The sequence below is a fragment of the Gallinula chloropus genome, assembly GCF_964237585.1.
Source record: "Gallinula chloropus genome assembly, chromosome: Z".
NCBI lineage: Eukaryota > Metazoa > Chordata > Aves > Gruiformes > Rallidae > Gallinula > Gallinula chloropus.
Window position 1 is genome coordinate 22351273 of NC_140089.1, and position 19581 is coordinate 22370853.

Genomic DNA, 19581 nt, shown 5'->3' on the forward strand with positions numbered 1-19581 from the left:
GACTGGCAGATCTATTTGCAGACCACAATCTCTAAAACACCTCTTGGAACCTGATAATCATCTATCAGACGTTTTTTGCTGCCTTTCTTCCATCTTAAAGTTGGATAGATTTTTTTCCCTTGGAGAAAAAAGAATAATGGTGAATGCACATTCACATGTTCGGTGCTGTAAAAAGAAAACATTGCAGAACACTTTTGCCTGATCACAGTTTTAGGGGACCAGAAACTTCTTGTTATTTCTTTGTCCTTTTGGCATCTCCATTTCAGAATGAGGCCCAGATGGGGCCGGGAAATAAGGCAGCACAGAAAGTTCAAATAAGAAACAGATGTTGGAAAAAAGTGTTGAAACAATACACAATATTCCAACAGCTATTTGTTTCAGCACCCAGAATACCCCAATAATGAAATGAAAATATAGTACAACAAGGCATTATATCAGTATGGTGATAGAAATGAATAATATAGCAGCTTTTAAAAGTAAATTTATAAAGTAAAAAATTCTGAAAACAGAATTCCATATTTAAGTTGTTACTTATAAACTAATTAATTTATGATATATTTAATTACATTCTAACCTAACAACATCGAGCTTGGTAATACAATTCTGTAAGTTATTAGACAGTAATTACTCTGAAATTAAATTCAGGCAAAAAAAAATTGATGTGAGTGTTGTCAGTGAAATGCTAACATTCCACTAGCTCCAGCAGGAGCTTTTGTGACTACCATGGTTTCACTACATGCAGAGTAAACTAAATGCAACCTGGGCTGTGAGCAACTTGATCTAGTAAAGGTGCCCTTGCTTACTGCAGGGGAGTTGGACTGGATGGCTTTTAAAGGTCCCTTCCAACCCAATATATTCTAAGATTCTATAACATTATATAACTAATGACTGTGAAGGTTTTCTGAACAAAAAGACCCATTTTGCTTTAAAAGTCACAATGTAGACAGACCCAACTAAGGACACTCATGCACCATTTTTATCTCTACAGGCAAGCTAACTTCCCTGTTGAGTTAGATACTAACACAGTGACATCTCCAAAGATCTCAGAGCATGTATAGCAAGACAGTTTTTCTATCAGAATGTTATATAAATTTCCTGCTCCATACAGTATATGAGTTTGGGAAGAGAACATGCCATATGGAATAATTGTTCCTTCATTTTCTTCCTGTGCAAGAGGGAACTGTTATATTACATTCCACCCAGGTGACTGCAGGTAGTTGGTTAGCCAGTCTAAGGGGCTTTCAAGGGCACTTTGTCCAGTTATATTTTTTCTGAATGGAATGCCACCTCAGTGCATGCTATTATACTTCATAAAGAAGTCAAAACAATTGAAAAAATGTACTTCTTACCTTGGTTGATCTGGTTATAATTCACATACACATTCATATATTTATGTACTGGTTGAGCTGTATCACAGTATATATCTCACTACTTCATATATTACAAATCTTGAGGTTTGGCACCTTTCCTGCAGTAGTAAAGAGGCCTTTTTTGAAAAAGTTCCAACATTTGATTAAGTTTTAAACTCAACCCCTCTCTGAAGTTACTTTCTAACTTCAGCTCCTGTAATTTCATGATGCAACATTGCTTTCAGCCCATCATACTCTTTGCCACAAACCACATTGGCAACAACCATTTGTAATGACAGCTCTCCTACAAAAGGCTGCTACAATAATCACCTTGGTATCAAGCAATTTAGATTGAATAACAATAATATCATTGTTAATACAATTCTGTTCTTCACTGTCTAGAACTAGAGGTTGCAGACATAAGATAGTGTTCACATCTAAACCTGGATAACAGTGGCTTGTAGATAAAAGGATTGATTTTAAATCTTCCAGAAAATTCCAAAATTCTGACTGTAATTTATTTTGACTTATAAGGACCTGAATATTAAAGTAACTTTTAGACAAACCTTGGTGGACCTTTTAAAGGAAAGTCTGGTATTCCCAAGAAGGCATAGGATTTAAGGATGTCCATACAAAACTGACTTCTGCCAATATCCAAAGCTAGAAGGATTTAATGAAATAAAGCAATTTTACAACTATGTCCTTCCCTATACATAAAAACTCTGAAATGCATCCTTAAAGTCAAGATTACATCTAAGCATTGCATTATATGCACTTACATGTATTATATCTAAATATTACACATTCTAAATAAACAGCAACTGTATTTTAGAAGAACAGTTGCTAAACTTGTAATACTTGTAATATTTACTTTCAACGCAAAGTAAAATCACAACCAGTTTCTTGTAACTTTAAATAATATTAAGAACCTTGTGATTTAATTCAAAGTTCAAAAAATATTCACAGAATTTAATTCACTGAGATTTCTGGGTCTCAGATATTAAACACAGTTAAGAGAAAGAATTCCAAGGCATTAAAATCAGTTAAGGATATGCATGCATTAAGAGTTTTGTTATCTTGAAAAATAGATCTCTTATGGTCTGAACATCTCTACATCTCACCCACATTGTCAAGATTTTCCTTGAAGACTCAAAAAGAAATTATTCTCTTTAACAGTGTGAACTTTCAGCAAACAGTGTGAACATTTAGAAGGCTGTCCCTTCTAGCAGTGCCAAGTCCTTGAATAACTCCAGCAGTCTTCATTTTCTTTCTTATAAATAAAACCAAAAGGATTTTGGTATCAACACAACAAAAGATGAGACACACGGGCTGATAAGCACCTTAAAGTGTCTACTCATGGAATACTTGCCTCCCAAAGGTGCCTCCAGGTTTTGGTGGTAGAAGACATGCTATTTATTTGTTAGTTGGCAAACTTTGTAAGAACAGCTGCAATACATGATTAGATCTGACTCTTGAGTGATGTCTGAAGGCATTGCTCGTTGATATTAACAGCTGGGGAATTTCTCCTTCCATATCCACCTTGATTGGTAGTTGCATAACATGAAGTTAGAAATACCAGCTTCATGTTTTTACTCTTTTAAGAGGAAAAATTGCATACTGCTCTAATACATGTAATGTGCCCCATGGCCATATCATGTGGCTAACTATTTTCACAGGCTACTATTGCTATCTTGTAGAACTATCACACATCAGACCTGCTTGCCATACTTTAACAGGTTTCATGGACTTGTACACATAAACAGACAAAATGTGGCAGTGTTACTTTAAAATTGTAAACTATTTTGTCTCTGCTGAATTAAGCAGACTGAAAATCTATTTGATCATTATATCAGTAAAAATATGGTACAAAATGTATCTGAACATCCATGTGAATGAATGCTGGTGGTTTCAAACCTCCTACTGATAACAGCCAATAACTAACTCTGTAGGATTTCTTCAATTAGATACATTATCCTAATTGGAAATCAGCTTTCTAAGACTCATGGAAGTTTTTTCAAGACATATGCAAATTTACTAAACGTTCAAAATACATTTAACGCTTCTGGCCATTGAACTGACAAACATAGCAATGACAGAGGTTTAGTTACAGAGGCTCTAAGTGATATGCTGCAGAGATAAGCAAATTTTAATAATTTCTTTTCCTGAAAATTCTATCTGTAGCCGACTGAGAGCTATAAAAAAAATTGGGTTAAACCTACTTATTTCAGAGAACAAAAATGGAGGAATAGAAACCAAAGACTAGAGGAATTCAGTAACCAAGGGGGGGAGATTGAATCTTATATTCAAAGTCCAAATGTTGAGACTACTTCTACTTTATTCTTCACCACAGGTACCAGAACAGCTATCTCCTATGACAGTATATTCTAAGGTGGATTTTAGTTCTTTTTGAATTTGCTCCATTAATGTTTTTATTGGGTTGGAGAGACAGAGAAAGTGAGGAGGATTCTATTACCCATTCTTTAAAGAATGTAACACAGAGAATAACAAAATCTGGACTAAACCTTGCTGTACTGAACAGTGAATCTGTATAACTGCAGAAGGTAGATGTAAGATCCATTCATAGAAGAACTTAGAAGTTCATACACAAGAGCTATGAAGACAAACCAAGAGAAACTGCAACTCCTAATGCATGTTCAAATACAAAATTAGGTGGCTGTAACAGACTTGAAAATATTCAAATGACTGGAACATTAATATTAATATTAATATTAATATATAACAATCTTCATTGTGAGGAGATACATTTTGTGTGTCAAGAACACATACTGTGTTCAGGATGCAGAGGTAAACCTGCTGAAAATATCAAAACTTTGATAAAATCAGAAAATAAAAGTTTATCATTCAGTAGTGACAACACTACAAAAGTAATCTAAGAGAGACAACACAAATCAGGAACATCAGGTGGATCAGGCATTTTGTGAGTCAATAATAGAATCCTTCAAAGCATCACACATGGCAGCAGCTGGGGCTTTTAACCATTTAGACATCCATTAAGAAAACAATATGGCAAAAAAAGACTGTCCAGCAACTTCTGTTGAAAGATGTAGCAAGAAAAACTTTTATCTTCCAGATGCTATTCCAAATGCTTTTCTACATAGTAAGAAATAGGTGGTTTAAATGGGAAGTACAAATTTGGTGCAAATGACCACTATTTTAATTTCATAATTAGGTAGTTTTGAACTTTTTTTTTCTTCAAGTCTCCAGGATTGACACTAGGCCACAAAAATTAATTATTCACACAGCATTTTTCAGGCTACGCATGCAAGGCGCACCTCCTCATTCCTTTTGTTGTACTGGCATAGTCCATGGAGGCTCATCTATTACTTTAATGACTGTATAATCATTTTAAAAGCAGTGTGGATATTGGCTTCTCATATTTTTCACCAGTTTTTCATTTTAATGGTATCATAAACAAACTCATCATCTCTAAAAGAAATACCTCCTAGAGGTAGCAGAAAAATCCCTATCAGTCAGATCATTATAATGAGAGTAACCTTCTCCCCCCTCCCAAACCACTCAGGAGTCAAGAGTAATCTTAATTAGGGAGCTTTAACAAGATACTTGAAATAAATTTTTATTAAAAAAGGTCTGGTTAGGTGGATGAATTACTTACATGAGCTGAAGCCGAACTATGTGTGAATCCTATGCACAAGGGTGCTCATGCAGTGCAGATTTCAGATACACCGATTTCAGTCGAGATTTTCTGGTTCCCAGTTGAGTTCTACTTAGCAATTGAGTTTTTGCCAGTTTTGAACTTCCAGCAGTCCTGCAATTGGCTTATTTGACCCTCATATAAATTAAAGCATCCTGATAGCTTGTTGCAAATAACTGCAGAACAACTCACAGAATCATTAAGGTTGGAAAAGACCTTCAAGATGATCTAGCCCAACCATCCCCCTACCACCTATACCACTAACTAAACCATGTTCCTAAGCATCTCATCCAATCTTTCCTTGAACACCCTAAGGGACAGCGACTCCACCACCTTCATGGGCAACCCCTTCCAGTGCTTAACCACTCTTTCTGAGAAGAAATTTCTCCTAATTTCTAACCTGAACCTCCCCTAGTACAACATGCAGCCATTCCCTCTTGTCCCATTGCTCCTTATCTGACAGAAGATGCTTTCAGGTAGTTGTGGAGAGACATAAGGTCTCCCCTGAGCCTCCTCTTCTCCAGGATGAACAGTCCCAGTTCTCTCAGCCGTTCCTCATAAGACTTGTGCTCCAGACACTTCACCAGCTTCACTGCCCCTCCGTGGCTAAGGACCATCCTGACCTTTCTTGCTTTCCCTGGGAGCTTCCATGTCAGGGTGAGGAGTACCATCAGAATCCAGCTTTCTATCCACTTCCCAAAAGTATTCCGTTGAACAACAGTTATAAATTAATAGTTATAAATGAATGAGGAAAAAGAAGAATAGATGTAAGCTTCCTTTGGAAACAGTAATTTAAATGTTCTTAAAACAGTAGATATGTCACAAAGCTGAAAAACAGAATCCAAATCTATTTCCCTGGCTTGATTACAGATTTGAGCAAGAACTTTTGAGTAAGCCACTCAGGACCTTAACAAGTTAAATTCTTAAATCCTGAGCAGTCTGAAAAGGCTTTCTTAAAATGTCTGTTATGGCCGTCTTTCTCTCTAAAATTATCTCACAGGTGGGTATGCATCAGTGGACAGAAGAAATCAGAGGATGTGAAATCATTTCAAAAGAATTCTTATTCATATATCTCATTGCTCTTGAGATATGCTTCTTTCTGGTTGGAACAAACTGAATATACTTTTCATTTTCCAGGCATGACTGACATGAATGGGAGAATCAGGTATTAATCAAGATGCTATTTCAGTCAGTAGGGATTTTGAATGTTCATTGGTAGAGAAACAGACAAGATCACTATGTGCATGCATTTCTTCATAAAATAGCGGCTATTCATTCAGAGCTTGTATCACCAGAGCTGCTGTCCACTTACGGATATTCACTTACGGTGACCACTTTCAGAAGAACTCATATGCATATTTACTTATTACATCAAGCCAGTCACTGCTTTCTAAAATCAAAACAACCCAAAAGCCAACAACCAATCCTAAAATACTGTGACTGAATAATTACCTGTCACTGTTGTCAATGGTTTTAGGAGTTTCCTGTAGCAACAGAAGCAAAAGAGGCCAAGTAACTTACTGAACTCCCATAGAATCATAGAATGCTCTGGGTTGGAAGGGATCCAAGGATCATAGAGCTCCAACCCCCACCGCCACAGGCAAGGACACCAACTTCCAGGCCTGGATCTACACAAGGTTGCCCAGGGCCCCATCCAACCTGGCCTTGAACACCTCCAGGGACGAAGCATCCACCACCTCTCTGGGCAGCCTGTTCCAGCACCTCACCACTCTCTCTGCTATTCTATTTGCTTCAAAAGAAACAAAATCTGAGCATATCTGTGTCTGCACTAACTCAGCTGTGCAGATGCTGCTGCACCAGCCTTAAGAAGGAAGACTTTGTGAATGAATTACTGTAATTTTTTCTCAGTAGTAGAAAAAGCTTTTCTTATTCTCTCATGCAGTAGCAAAACCAAGTCACAGGTCCATGGCATGTATGTGCACACACTCACAGAGAAGTCAAAGAAAGATAAAACCCAACTAATGTATGATAACTTATTTATTATCAGGCCTAATAAATTTGCTAATGCCAAAAAATCAAGACAAATAAGAATTTAAAATATTCTTCCTACAGTTCTTATAAAGTAAAATGCAGAGTTTAATAAAACTGCTGGAGTGATAGCTGAGAACCTCAATGCATTGGAAGGTTGAAAAAAAAAAAAAAGCCAGCTCAACAGGCGTTACTACTTTCACGTTCTGTTTAACAGCTTATTGCATCACAGGCAGGTTTTTATTACCAGAATGAAGGGCAGCCCAAGTTAGAACAAGGCCCAGACATCTATAATTTAAGCAATTTGAAAAAAAGACAGGGAGCAAATCAAGAAATCCCTGACAATTACCAGGCAGAGCCAGTATTCAGGCTACTCTTAAATGGACTGAAAAGCCAGGCATATTTTGGAGAGTAGGAAGAAAACCATGGCAGGTTCCCAAACTGTTTAGGCATTAACACCATTCATGAGTCTTATATGTTCTAGAATGTTCCCCCACTCCCTTGCTAGAGAAAGTCTACCCTCCTAAAAAATTACATGTCAGAAAATGAAAAATCAGAAATAGAAATGAACTCTTTTGTCCAAATCATTCATGTCTCATAACTAATGTCAGTTTATCATTCTAGCAGAAAGCCAGATGACCAAAATGCTGTACTCTACCACTGATGTGTTACCCTAAAGAACTGAGACATGCATCATAAACGCTGGTCAACTAGGAACTGGATAGACCTTTTTTCCCATCACTTATATATGCTCTGTTCTAAAATAGTAAAATAAATTTAATTATAACCTGGTTTATTATTATTATTATTATTATTATTATTATTATTATTATTATTATTATTATTATTATTATTATTATTATCATTATGTTTGTTCCCATTACCTCTTGTCCCATCAGTGGGCACTACTACTTCCATCAGTTATTTACACACCTGATGACACTCCCGAGTCTTCTCAAGGCTGAGCAGTCTCACCTCTCTCACCTGGTGCTTGATGCGTTAGTCCCATAGTCATTCTCTTGACCCTTCACTCAATTTGATCCAGGATGCCTGTAACTTTCATGCACTGGGGATCCCAGAACTGGATAGAGCACTTGCGATAGTGCCCTCTCACCACATTTAAGTAGAAGGGAAGGATCATCTTCCTCAATGGACTGGCAGCACCTTTCCTAATGTAACCCACCAGAGTGATGGCCACCAGGATGCACTTCTTGCTCATGGCCAGCTAGCACCCACCAGAGCTGCTTTCCAGCATGTCAGCTGCCAGCACAGATGGGTGCAAGGCTTTACTGCTGCCCAGGGGCAGGACTTGCCATCCTCCAATGATAAACTTTGTGAGATTCCTCTCTGTCTGTTTCTCCAGCTGTCGCACATCCCTCTGAATGGCACTACCACCAGCTGGTGTACTCTTCCCTGTTTTTATCTTCCGTAGGCTCACTGAACACACGCTCTGTCCTATCCTTTTCAAATACCATAGATATGACTGAGCCCAGTTTTGAACTCTGCACTATGCCACCAGTTACTGGCTTCCAGTTAGGCAGTCTTCATGCTGCTATCAAAGCCCTTTTTGTCAGCTTTTGAGCCCCTTTACCTAGTCCCTGCTACTTCACTTTGCCTGGAAGGATGTCAGGGGATACGGTGTCCAAAGCTTCCCTAACATAAACAATCACTGTTTATCTTGCCCACAAAGATAAACACTGTAGAAGGCCATGAACTCAGGCACTGAAAATCTATGCTGACTCTGCCCGGTCAGCTGCTTGGCCTTTCTAGTTCTGTACATGGCTTTCGGCATTGTTTCCTCCACTCATCACCTCGGCAACTGAAGAGAGGCTGCCTGGCCTGCAGTACCCCTGATTTTCCATCTTGATGTTCCTGAAGATGGGAGTGACATTGGCTTCTTCCCAACTCTCAGGAATTTCTTCCTCTCCCACCCCTTTATCATCACTTCCATACAAACACATTTCAAACTGAACATAGATAGGAGCTACTGTGTTGCCACCGATGTTACTTTGAAACATTTCTACAGTAGAGAAAAGGTGTATTTTAAGTTAAAAATACTATATATTAATTATTTAAAATTCAGGACATTATGTCCAGTTTCGGTTTTTACTGATTTTACAGCAAAGATTCAACAATTGCTTTGACATCAGAAAGACTGCAGATTTTTTCCATCGTTCTGTGGCTTGAAAGCTCAGTAAATTTAACGTTTGCCAGAGGATCACATTACATAAACTCTGGGTATAACACACAATGTACTCTTTTGCAATGGTACAGAGTACTTCTAAAACAAACCCTTTTTGCTGGATCGACGTCTTTGTAAATTAAGAAGACATTAATTTTTCAGCTTTATTTTTCAACTCCATTTATAAAAACCTCAAAACACAATTCTGCTAACGCTGCTGCATTTACAGATTCATCAGTCAGAGTTTCCACTACAGGCTTTTACTCTCAATGCTATATCATGAAATTGTGTTTAGCTATTAACATTAGCTTCAGATTGCTTTCTAAGACTAATTGCAAACTATTTTAAGTCAGGACTACATAAACAAACTAACAAATAAACAAAAAGCATAAGGTCTCCCATTTTTTTGTTCCTGCAAATTGCACAAACCAAAAAGCAGTCTGTGTTATAAACCACATTTTGAAGGGAGATTTTCCAAAATTTTTAGTTTTATCCCTTTGCTCATTTTGATGAAAGAAATGATGCATTAATCTTTGAAATTTTTTTACTACAAATTAGAGTCCCTTGATTGGACTCACATGATTATGAGTAGAATTTACTGCTCTAAAGTTGCTACAATACTATATCAATCTTTAAATTGACCAGCAATGCACTTTTCTATTCAGAGCTGTACCAGATGGCCAGGTGAAGACATAGAAGGGCAGTTTATGTATGAGAACATAAATTACAGGATGCATCTAATACTGTAACTTCGGTCGTGTTCTTAGCTACCCAAACCTTTTAGAACCTACTTCAGTTCTGTGAGTACGCTCACAAGTGCTAGCAGCTGTTCCTTTAAAGCCAGAAGACCGATGACAGAAAATGTGACTGTTCCAGGAACTACTGCAAATAACTAATTACTTTACAAAGACTTATAGTGCATTCTAGACTTCTGTTTACATTTTGCTCATTTTCTTTGGGAAAATAAAAGGGGGATTTTTTTTTCTTAGTATAAATTCACTTTCCTTTGCGAACAGGATATACTGAAACAATCCCCTTAAGAAGCCTGAGTTAAAATGCAACAATCCTTTGCAAATATTGGCAAACCCCCCTAAATTTGTAGACTGAAAGAAATTCAGAGAATTTACACCATTACAAATTTGTTCTTGTATGTCTGTTTTCTTTCTCAATATATCAAAACCATCATTAGTATTAACACTGAAAGTGGATTCTCATTAATCAACACCTAACAATATTGTGCAAATATGCAATTCCCAAGCAGTACTCTTCCAAATCCTGATTATGAAACATCTAATCATCTGAGTTAACAAACTAAGGCTTCACTTAGAAAGCAAGAAGTCTCCAACAGATTGCTTTAATCCACCTTTGGGTTTGTGAAGCTATCATTTCCTTTGACTCAACTCCTCTGAGAGAGGAATCATCACTGAATTCTGCTCAATTCCGCAGACCTAGATAAGTTTTTAAAGGGGAAAGAAAACAGAGAACAAGCTTTATTAATCCGTGTCCCTTGGAATACACTATGAGAATGCAATCCCCCAACTGCTTTTGTACACAAACCTGATGAAAGATGACACTGATTCCAACACTGCTTTTAATTACCACTGGGAGTGGAAATACCTTGTGATATCTGTAATAAATTACATCTGTTTATGATTTCAGACTTAGATAGAGAGAAAATACCAAATATACTGTTCACATTTTTGACCTTTTCCTCACAACTAACACAGTATTCATGTAAATACTCATCTGACTCAACTAATTTTAAATTGAGGAACTAATCACCCTAGACTTCCACTGTCCTCAGCAGCAAAATCCTAGATAAACGTAAACATTTTTTTGAAGATTCCCTCTGTCTCCCACTGAAGGGAATCTGAGGGATGATTAATGTTGTTAAGGCTCCTGTTTAAATACCCTGTTTAAAAGTCTAACATTGGGTGCAATGAACTTCGGTTCTCAGACTTTTCTATGCAGAAAATTTATTCTTAAAAAAATTAAATTTGGAAATTAAATAATTTCTGAATTGTCAGAGTACAATTAAACTATGATGCTTTGCTTTATATTTTCACATAAGTAACTAACATTCTATGAATGCTAAATTCTCTTTCATTTTAGAAACGTTTCTCATTTACTCACCTATGCACACCTCTACATTTGCACTAAGGACCCCAAGCTGTTCCTGATCCTACTTACTTTCAATTTTATACTACAATTTATCCTTTCCTTGCTCTCTCATTCGCTGCAGCTTTTTCTTTACAATAGTCAGCAGACAGCTCCACTAATGCCATCAGTCACTCCAGCTACTATCCCATAGACCCTTTCCCTATCTCCAAACTCCGTCACCCACTTTCAAATTCCCTTCAAGGGACATAGTATTAGGAGTATCCTAAATGGCTTTTAGCCAGGTGATACATATTCCCAGTGCACCTTTTATTACAAATTCCCACAACCTCCCTCTGAGGAAGTCACACCAGCTTCTCCAGTCTACTCTTTTCCAGCACAAGAGTTGTTTTCGTCCTGTGACAAAGGACCAATGTTAACCTTGATACCGTATGCTCATACAGCTTCTGCTCATAGGATCTCTTTAGAGAGTTTCCATAGCTTAATTACCACATGCTACTCCTGTAAGGGATCAGAAAGAGCTCATTCTTTTGTCCTTTTCTCTCTCTAAATCTTACCTTTGAGTAAGCTTTTCTGCTATCACAAAATCAGCAGTCATTTCTGGACTGAAACACAGAGACACAGCTTTCTACTCCAAATTGCCCATCAGTCAAACTCATGTTTCAGCCTGTCTTCCTGCTATCTTGTCAAGTCTAATCATCAACCAGGCTAGTACCCTAATTTTATCCTCTAGCCATTTCTCCCAACTCCTTTCTGAATCAATGACAGCAGCACCACTGCCATCTTTTCAATAGACATACACTAGGCCTTGAAGAGAACTTCCTTGTCTAAGGCATAATGATTTTGCCTCCAGCATACCGTCCCTCCTATCCACTCATGCAGCCAGTAGTCTCATCCAGGTTTCTGTTACTGCTTTTGTATTACATTTATTGTCACAGCATAGTGGCGTTGACTAGCACAGCCTGTGCACTCCATACACAGATCATCCCTCTCAAGAGTGATTTTCACCTTAGCACCCTTCCCTTTGCATTAAATACAAGCTTCTTGTCTTCACTTTCAGGATCTTAATATTCCTTCCAAGATCCTACCGGAATCAACAGAAAGCCATATAGACGTTACCGTGGTGAGCTGAAGGGAGTCAAACCTGATGTCTGCCTCTCAGTGCTGCTCACTAGTGCAAGGAAGTGCCACAAAGTTCACATTCATATGTGGCTTCTGAACAACTCTGAGTGCTTCAAATATGAGCAAACAGCATTTGAAATGGGTGAGAGCACTTTCACGTCTGTTCACAATGTATTATGTATTTACAAGGTGCTATGAAAAGGAGGACAATACACTAAAATGGCATTAAACGAGGAAAAGCAATAATCCTCTGCAGAAAACCCATTATATGCTCCTTCTCTGTCCATTATCGAACTACACTTATACATTGAAGAATGTCAATTTCTTAGTATTATTTGAAAAATATATTTTGAAATAGGTTTTTTACTGTTGTATGTTATTATAATGCTAGCACTTTTCTCTCAAGAACTTTTGAGTACTGCCACTGCTCTGGAATACCTTTAAATAGCAATTTTCATTGGAGATAGTGACAGAATCCACCATTTCCAAAGCAGCTGCAATGTTTCTAGACTATCCCATATTCAATATTTTAAATTCTTACAATCACTTAGCCCATCATATAAAAAAAAAATAAGATTATGACATGTGAAATGCTTTCTGTTTAACTTTTTTTTCAGTGGTGCCCAGTGACAGGACAAGGACAATGGGCATAAACTTGAACACAGGAAGTTCCACCTAAACATGAGGAGGAACTTCGTTACTACAGGGGTAGCAGAGCACTGGGACAAGCTGCTCAGAGAGGTGTTGGGAGTCTCCATCTCTGGAATCATTCAAAACCCACCTGGATGCTGTCCTGTACAGCCGGCTCTAGGTCATCCTGCTCTGGCAGTGGGGTTGGACAGATGATCTCCAGAGGTCCCTTCCAAGCCCAACTCTCCTGTGCTTCTTGTAGCACACTTGCAACACAGAGAATCTACCATGTCACATGCGTGTATGTACAAGCCCAGTTATAGCTGGACCTTGCTCCAGTCAACATGCTGCAAAATGCTGGTGTCATTATGTTTGTAAGGGTGTGTTTTGTGAATGCCATGTAGTCACTGTAATATGGGCAATTAATGATACTCATACCAAAAATCCAGTGAACATGCAAGTGAACATCTTTAGACAGAAGGCCAATGGTATCCTGAGCTCCATTAGAAGAGGGGTGGCCAGCAGGGACAGGGAGGGGATTGTCCCTCTCTACTCTGCCCTCGTGAGGCCCCATCTGGAGTACTGTGTCCAGGTCTGGGGCCCCCAGTACAAGAAAGATGTGGAACTGTTGGAGAGGGTTCAGAGGAGGCCACAAAGATTATGAGAGGGCTGGAGCACTTCCCCTACGAGGAGAGGCTGAGGGAGCTGGGCTTGTTCAACCTGGAGGAGAGAAGGCTGCAGGGCACCTCACTGCAGCCTTCCAGTACCTGAAGGGAACATACAAACAGGAGGGGACTCGACTTTTTAAAAGGGTAGACACTGGCAGGACAAGAGGCAATGGATTAAAACTAAAGGAAGGACGGTTTAAATTGGATATTAGGGGGAAGTGTTTTACAGAGAGAGTGGTGAGGTGCTGGAACAGGCTGCCCAGAGAGGTGGTGGATGCCCCGTCCCTTGAGGTGTTCAAGGCCAGGTTGGATGGGGCCCTGGGCAGCCTTGTGTAGATCCAGGCCTGGAGGTTGGTGTCCCTGCCTGTGGCAGGGGGGTTGGAGCTCTATGATCCTTGGATCCCTTCCAACCCATGCCATTCTATGATTCTATGATTAGCCAGAAAATGCAATTTACATTGTTGTTAACATATGAACAAGCCAATGTTAATACAGAGTGAACCTGGCTAATAATTTAATTATATTGAAATATGAATTCTTATTTTTGTAATAAAAACATTGAAAAAATATATGTAAAACGTTCCTTGATAGCCCATAAAAATGTTTCATGAAACGAGTTATTTTGATTTTCAGGACAGAAATAAAAAATGCTTGTGTTACTGAGGGCTTGTTTTTTTTATTATTCTTGTAACTTGTAAAAGTTACTGTGTTTTCATACACACTTACTGGCTCCTGCCCTTGTTTTGCACATAGTAGAACACGATCTTCAGTGAAATCAAAGGTATTTCAATCCAAAGTGATCACATCCTTCCTTTATTGAAGCAGAAGAATTACATCCTCCTTAGGACATTCAGCCATACTGTGGGCACTGAAATTTCAAAAATATGTCTTAATTTAAGAAATGTTTAATATATATGCTAAACAGAGCCTGGAAAAATGATCTTGTGGTGAACTCCAACCTGGGACACTGCTTTTAAATGCATAATCACATTGTTTACTTCTGCAATCCATCATAAATCACCTAATAATTCCTATAGCCTACATTTTCTGTTTCTAAGAAGCAGTTTCAGTAGTTCGCCTGGCTATTTCAGTTCCTTCTTGTGTGATACTGAAATTTCCTCTTACTACACATATGTAGAGAGAAAAGAGGGGGAAAAAAAAAGGATCCTAATGTCATACAGATTGTTTAAGTGTTATTATAATTAAAAAAACCCCAAACAACCAAACAAAATTTCCAATACAAAAAAGGAAGTGAGGCCAGAACAGACGCTTTGGTTTCAGTAAAAAGAAACTCCTCCTGGAACAGTCAAAGCAGGAGCTGCTATACAGCAAGCTGCAACTCACAGAATACCTTCTGGGTTTGTGGTCCTCAGTGTCTAGTTGTGAAACTTTGCAAATTCTTACATTTGGTTCACAAAACATGAACAATTATTTGAAACTGCTGCCATTTACTTACCGTCATTTTCAATCCAAAGCACACTCAATGCACATTTGATTACATTTGTGCTGTGCCTATGAGTGCAAGTGTCTGCAATGATCACAAATTTCAATAAGCACTCCAAAAACACAAATTATATGCATGGCCTCTGGGATCAAGCCCAGATGTAGCTGCAGGATGGTCTGCACAACTGCTACCACATTATACAAGCCCAGAGAGTGCCCAGATAAAGGGGACCCAGTCATAACCCCCTTTTTCCTCCAACAGCTTAGCACTCCAACTCCCCTGTATTGTTCTGCAATGTATACGTGCTGCCCTGCCACGTGCACACACAGACAGAGGCCCTCAGGAGCAGAGAAGACGGTCCAGAAAAATGCCTTCAAACACTGAGGAAGCATGCCAAAATATCCCAGTGAAATACTGACATGAAAGGAAGGGAGGTCAGAACAAAGCATCAAAGTATGAAAGTGTTATACAGGGCAATGCCTCAAAGCATCCTGACTGTGACAAGCTGACAAAAAAATCTTGACTTGAATGAGTTTAAGTAAAAAAAATAGTATGACAAAGAGCCAATGAACCAGCTGTGCGGCACAGCAATTCTAAACTCTGGAAGGCCACTGAGGTTTAAAAAGATGAAAGCAACAAAAATACTTATTTTCATCAGTGACTGACTGAGTAACTAGAAAACAGAATTGTTGGACGAAGAAGGGCCAGCAGTATGTCATCAGGGTCTATGAGAAACTTCTAAAGCACTAAATTCAGTGTCCAGAGGAAATGGAAAGGAAAATTGAAGTTATGACCCAGCAGGCTACACAGGCAGAGAACAGCCATAATTGATGTGAGGCCAGGCTGGCACTGGATGGAGTCACAGAACCGTAGCTAGGTCTTAGGTCTCAATTTTTTTCTTCTTTTTGCTAAGGTACACAATGGAATCTAAGCCTGGCATATCTAGGGGTTAGTTTTGCACTAAAGTTCAAGACAAAGGGAAGCACTTCTTTATTTTCCTTGGAAAATCTTGCCTTACTTAGTTTCTGATCCCAATTTTGTACTCGGTGCACACAAATTCAACCAAGATATGAGATCATAGTCTTTCATTTTTAAAAATACACTGACAGTATTGTGCATCACATCCAAGACTGCTTTATAAGCAGACATAATGAAATGCAGCTACTTCTCATGTAGAATACTATAGCTGCTTGCCATCAGTAGTACTGAGAAGCAAACAGTCAGCTGACTTTAGGCAGGCCCAAGTCAGAATTTTTCCAACACAACGCTGTGGTAAACACCCCTCACCTGCAGTTAAAGCCAAAGCATTCTCAGCAACTACGTTTAACCCAAAATTCACCTTTACTACACTATAGATAGGTTCAAAGTAGTTTCAGTTGGTTCTTCCCTGATCGAAATGAAACATGGACTGGTACTGAACAACCAGTACCACTTTCTGAAATATCCTGAACAGAACTCTAAAGTTTTACTTTGAAGGACTGGGCTGGCCTGATCCCGCTTGCACATAAGACTATTATTTGCATGTAAAAACTAGAGCCAAAGCTGCAGGCCACTTACAGGAGATACCTAAGCACCAGTTAGAAATCAAACACAAAAATCTAAATATTAGAACCTGTAGACAGAATGCATTACAGAGACAACCGACATCAGTTGTATTTATTTAAATATTCAGACTTCAAAGCAGAAGAGTTCCAGGCACAACAGTGCCATCCAGGGGCCAACTAACTGCTGGTGAACGTCCAAAGCACTTCCTGAAACTGATTTTAGCCATAAAAAACAAAAAGCATTTTTATTTAAAACAATTTTCCCAAATATTTTCAAATATGATCTCAGCTCTTTTGTATGCTGCAACATATCAACAGTAATGTGAAACAATAACTGATTCGTTCTCTAGATGTGCTAAGACTTGCTTATATTGAGGCTTGAGTTCTGTTAAGAGTCACGTTTCAGTAAAACAGAAAAATATTTGTAACAATTTAAATCAACAATTCCTTCTAGCACAAAGAACTGGAAATAATGAGGAAAAGTTCTGACAAAGCTTTGCCAAACTTTTCAGTGAAATCTTGCAAAGTCTAAAGCACATGCTGGGCCTCACTTCACTACAGCTACTTAAAATGCATACTGCGTATGGAAACTTCAGAGCTAAAACTTTAGATCACTTATATTTCTGCACAACCCATATACTGCCTTCTGCACAAAGGTAAAAAAAATCAACCTGAAATATTTAAAGCTATTTGAAAATGTGGGTTTTTTTTCTGTGTGTGTCCCCTGGGGAAGGGGTGGAGAGCAAGGAGGATGAAGCAAAGTCTTGAAAGAATGTCACTGTTCGTGGTTTACTCAAGGTTTTGACTATGTGTTTGCAGTTCATTGTGTAGTTTCTGTGGAAGACAGAGGGAATTAGCCAGCCTCTTTTCAGTTGTCTGTGGAGACTGGACAAGGGGCAACGACCTCAAGTTGGAGCACAGGAAGTTCCACACCAACATGCGGACGAACTTTTACAGAGTGAGGGCAAGAGCCCTGGGACAGGCTGCCCAGGGGGTGGTGGAGTCTCCTTCTCTGGAGATATTCAAGACCCGCCTGGATGCCTACCTGTGAGACCTGTCCTAGGGAACCCTTTTTGGCAGAGGGGCTTGGACCCGATGATCTCTGGAGGTCCCTTACAACCCCTACAACTCTGAGGTAACCTCTTGTGAGACTAGCTCTGTAACGGCCGCATCAGGACGAGCAAAGCACAAATCACGGATTATTTCTGGGGCCACAAATGATGCTGCGGGCGAGGTGCTCGGTGAGCAGCGGGTGCGGAGGCGTTTCTCAGGCCCTGGCCCCAGCCACCTGACCCAGCGGCAAGGCCGCACCGCACGCCAGGGACAACTGCCGACCAAACCTCACGCCGTGGCACCGGCACGCCGGACCCGCGATCCTCTTCCTGCCCGCACCGTCGCCCGCAAGAACCCAAGGAAACTCCTCTTCCAAAGGAAACGGGACCCGCCCCGCACGCCCCGGGCCTACCGGCGGCCTCAGCCCGACCGAGGGAAGGCCGGGCCCGGGAGCAACGGGACCCCGCGGAGCGACGGGAGCGCAGATCTCACGGAAGTCACGCGGCAAGGGCGGAGCTGGAGGACCGGAGGCCTTCGAGATCTGCCCTAGAGAGTCTCTGCTCATAGAGAGTCAGCCTGGAGCGGGCCCGTCGCGGGACGCGCGGCGCATGTGCGTAGTTTCGCTTAGCGCCGCCTGTGCAACGGCGTGGGGACAGGTCGCAGGGGAGGCGGTGGGCCGCGGGCCTCTGCGGGCACGAACCGGCGCCATGGCTCCCGTCCTGAACCTCAACAACGAGGTGAGCCACCCGCCGTCGCGTCCTGTGGGCGGCGGTCAGGGCAGGCCGGCGCGGGCGGTTGCAGCGCGGAGGGCCCGGCAGGGCACGTGGGGTAGCGGCCGCTGCAGGGGGACGGGGCACCGGGGCGGGCGGGAGGGGGGCAGAGCCGGGCGGCGGCGTGTTCACCCTGCGGGCGCGCCGGCCTCAGCCGGACGCCACCCGCTTCTCCGTGGGGCCGGCGTGGTGGCCCGAGGGGGCCGCCGCCGCCCCCCGGGAAGCACCAACCCGCCTTGCCGAGGTAAATCACCTTTAGGGGCTCCGGCGCAGTGTCTGATTGGCGGCAAGTTGGAGCACAGGATGTTCCGCACCAACATGCGGAAGAACTTTTTCCCAGTGAGGGTGACAGAGCCCTGGGACAGGCTGCCCAGGGAGGTGGTGGAGTCTCCTTCTCTGGAGATATTCAAGACCCATCTGGACGCCTGTCTGTGCAATATGAGCTGGGGAGCTGTTTTGGCAGGGGGGTTGGACCCGATGATCTCTCGAGGTCCCTTCCAACCCCTGTGATTCTGTGATTCTTGAGTTCCTGTGGTCTTGCTCTGGCAGGGGGTCTGGACTAGATGATCTCCAGAGGTCCTTTCCAACTAATGTTCTGTGATTCAGTGTCTTGTCGTTGAGAGTTGTGTCATTATCCTATCATGTCTTCCTGTGTTTGCACTGTAGTTTTCCAGGATCTACCGAAGTCTCAGCTGTCTCTCTCTTGGATAGCAAAGATAGGATGTTTCCTTGGAGATGGGGCAGGGATCTGAGAATAAGGATCTGAGAATAAGATATTAATGGGTTAGAGCTAATGTCTTCCTATTCTGTGAGAAGCTTGGTGTTTCGTATTTCCTTCAGAATTTATTTGTTCTCCACAGCATGAATTAAATTAGTTAGTTGTTTCACTTGTGGTAGGTTTTGACTATGTGCTTGCAGTTCATTTTATATGGTCAGACACAAGAAAACCAGCCTCTTTAAACTGTTGCTGCAGCACCTAAGGAGTAGCTGGCAGTTCTGCTGAGCCTGTGTTCTTGTCAGCTTCTGCAGATGGCATTGT

The 19581-nt window shown here is 40.6% G+C and overlaps 1 protein-coding gene across 1 annotated transcript in view; it reads left to right on the top strand.

Moving 5' to 3' along the window:
* The first annotated feature begins 18372 nt into the window (after positions 1-18372).
* The window catches only part of SRFBP1 (serum response factor binding protein 1), a 71785-nt gene continuing 70576 nt past the window's right edge, over positions 18373-19581 (top strand). The window contains exon 1 of the mRNA XM_084278910.1: positions 18373-18509. Coding sequence (XP_084135036.1) covers positions 18381-18509 — 129 coding nt within the window. The 5' untranslated portion in view covers positions 18373-18380. The remainder of the gene's footprint in view (positions 18510-19581) is intronic.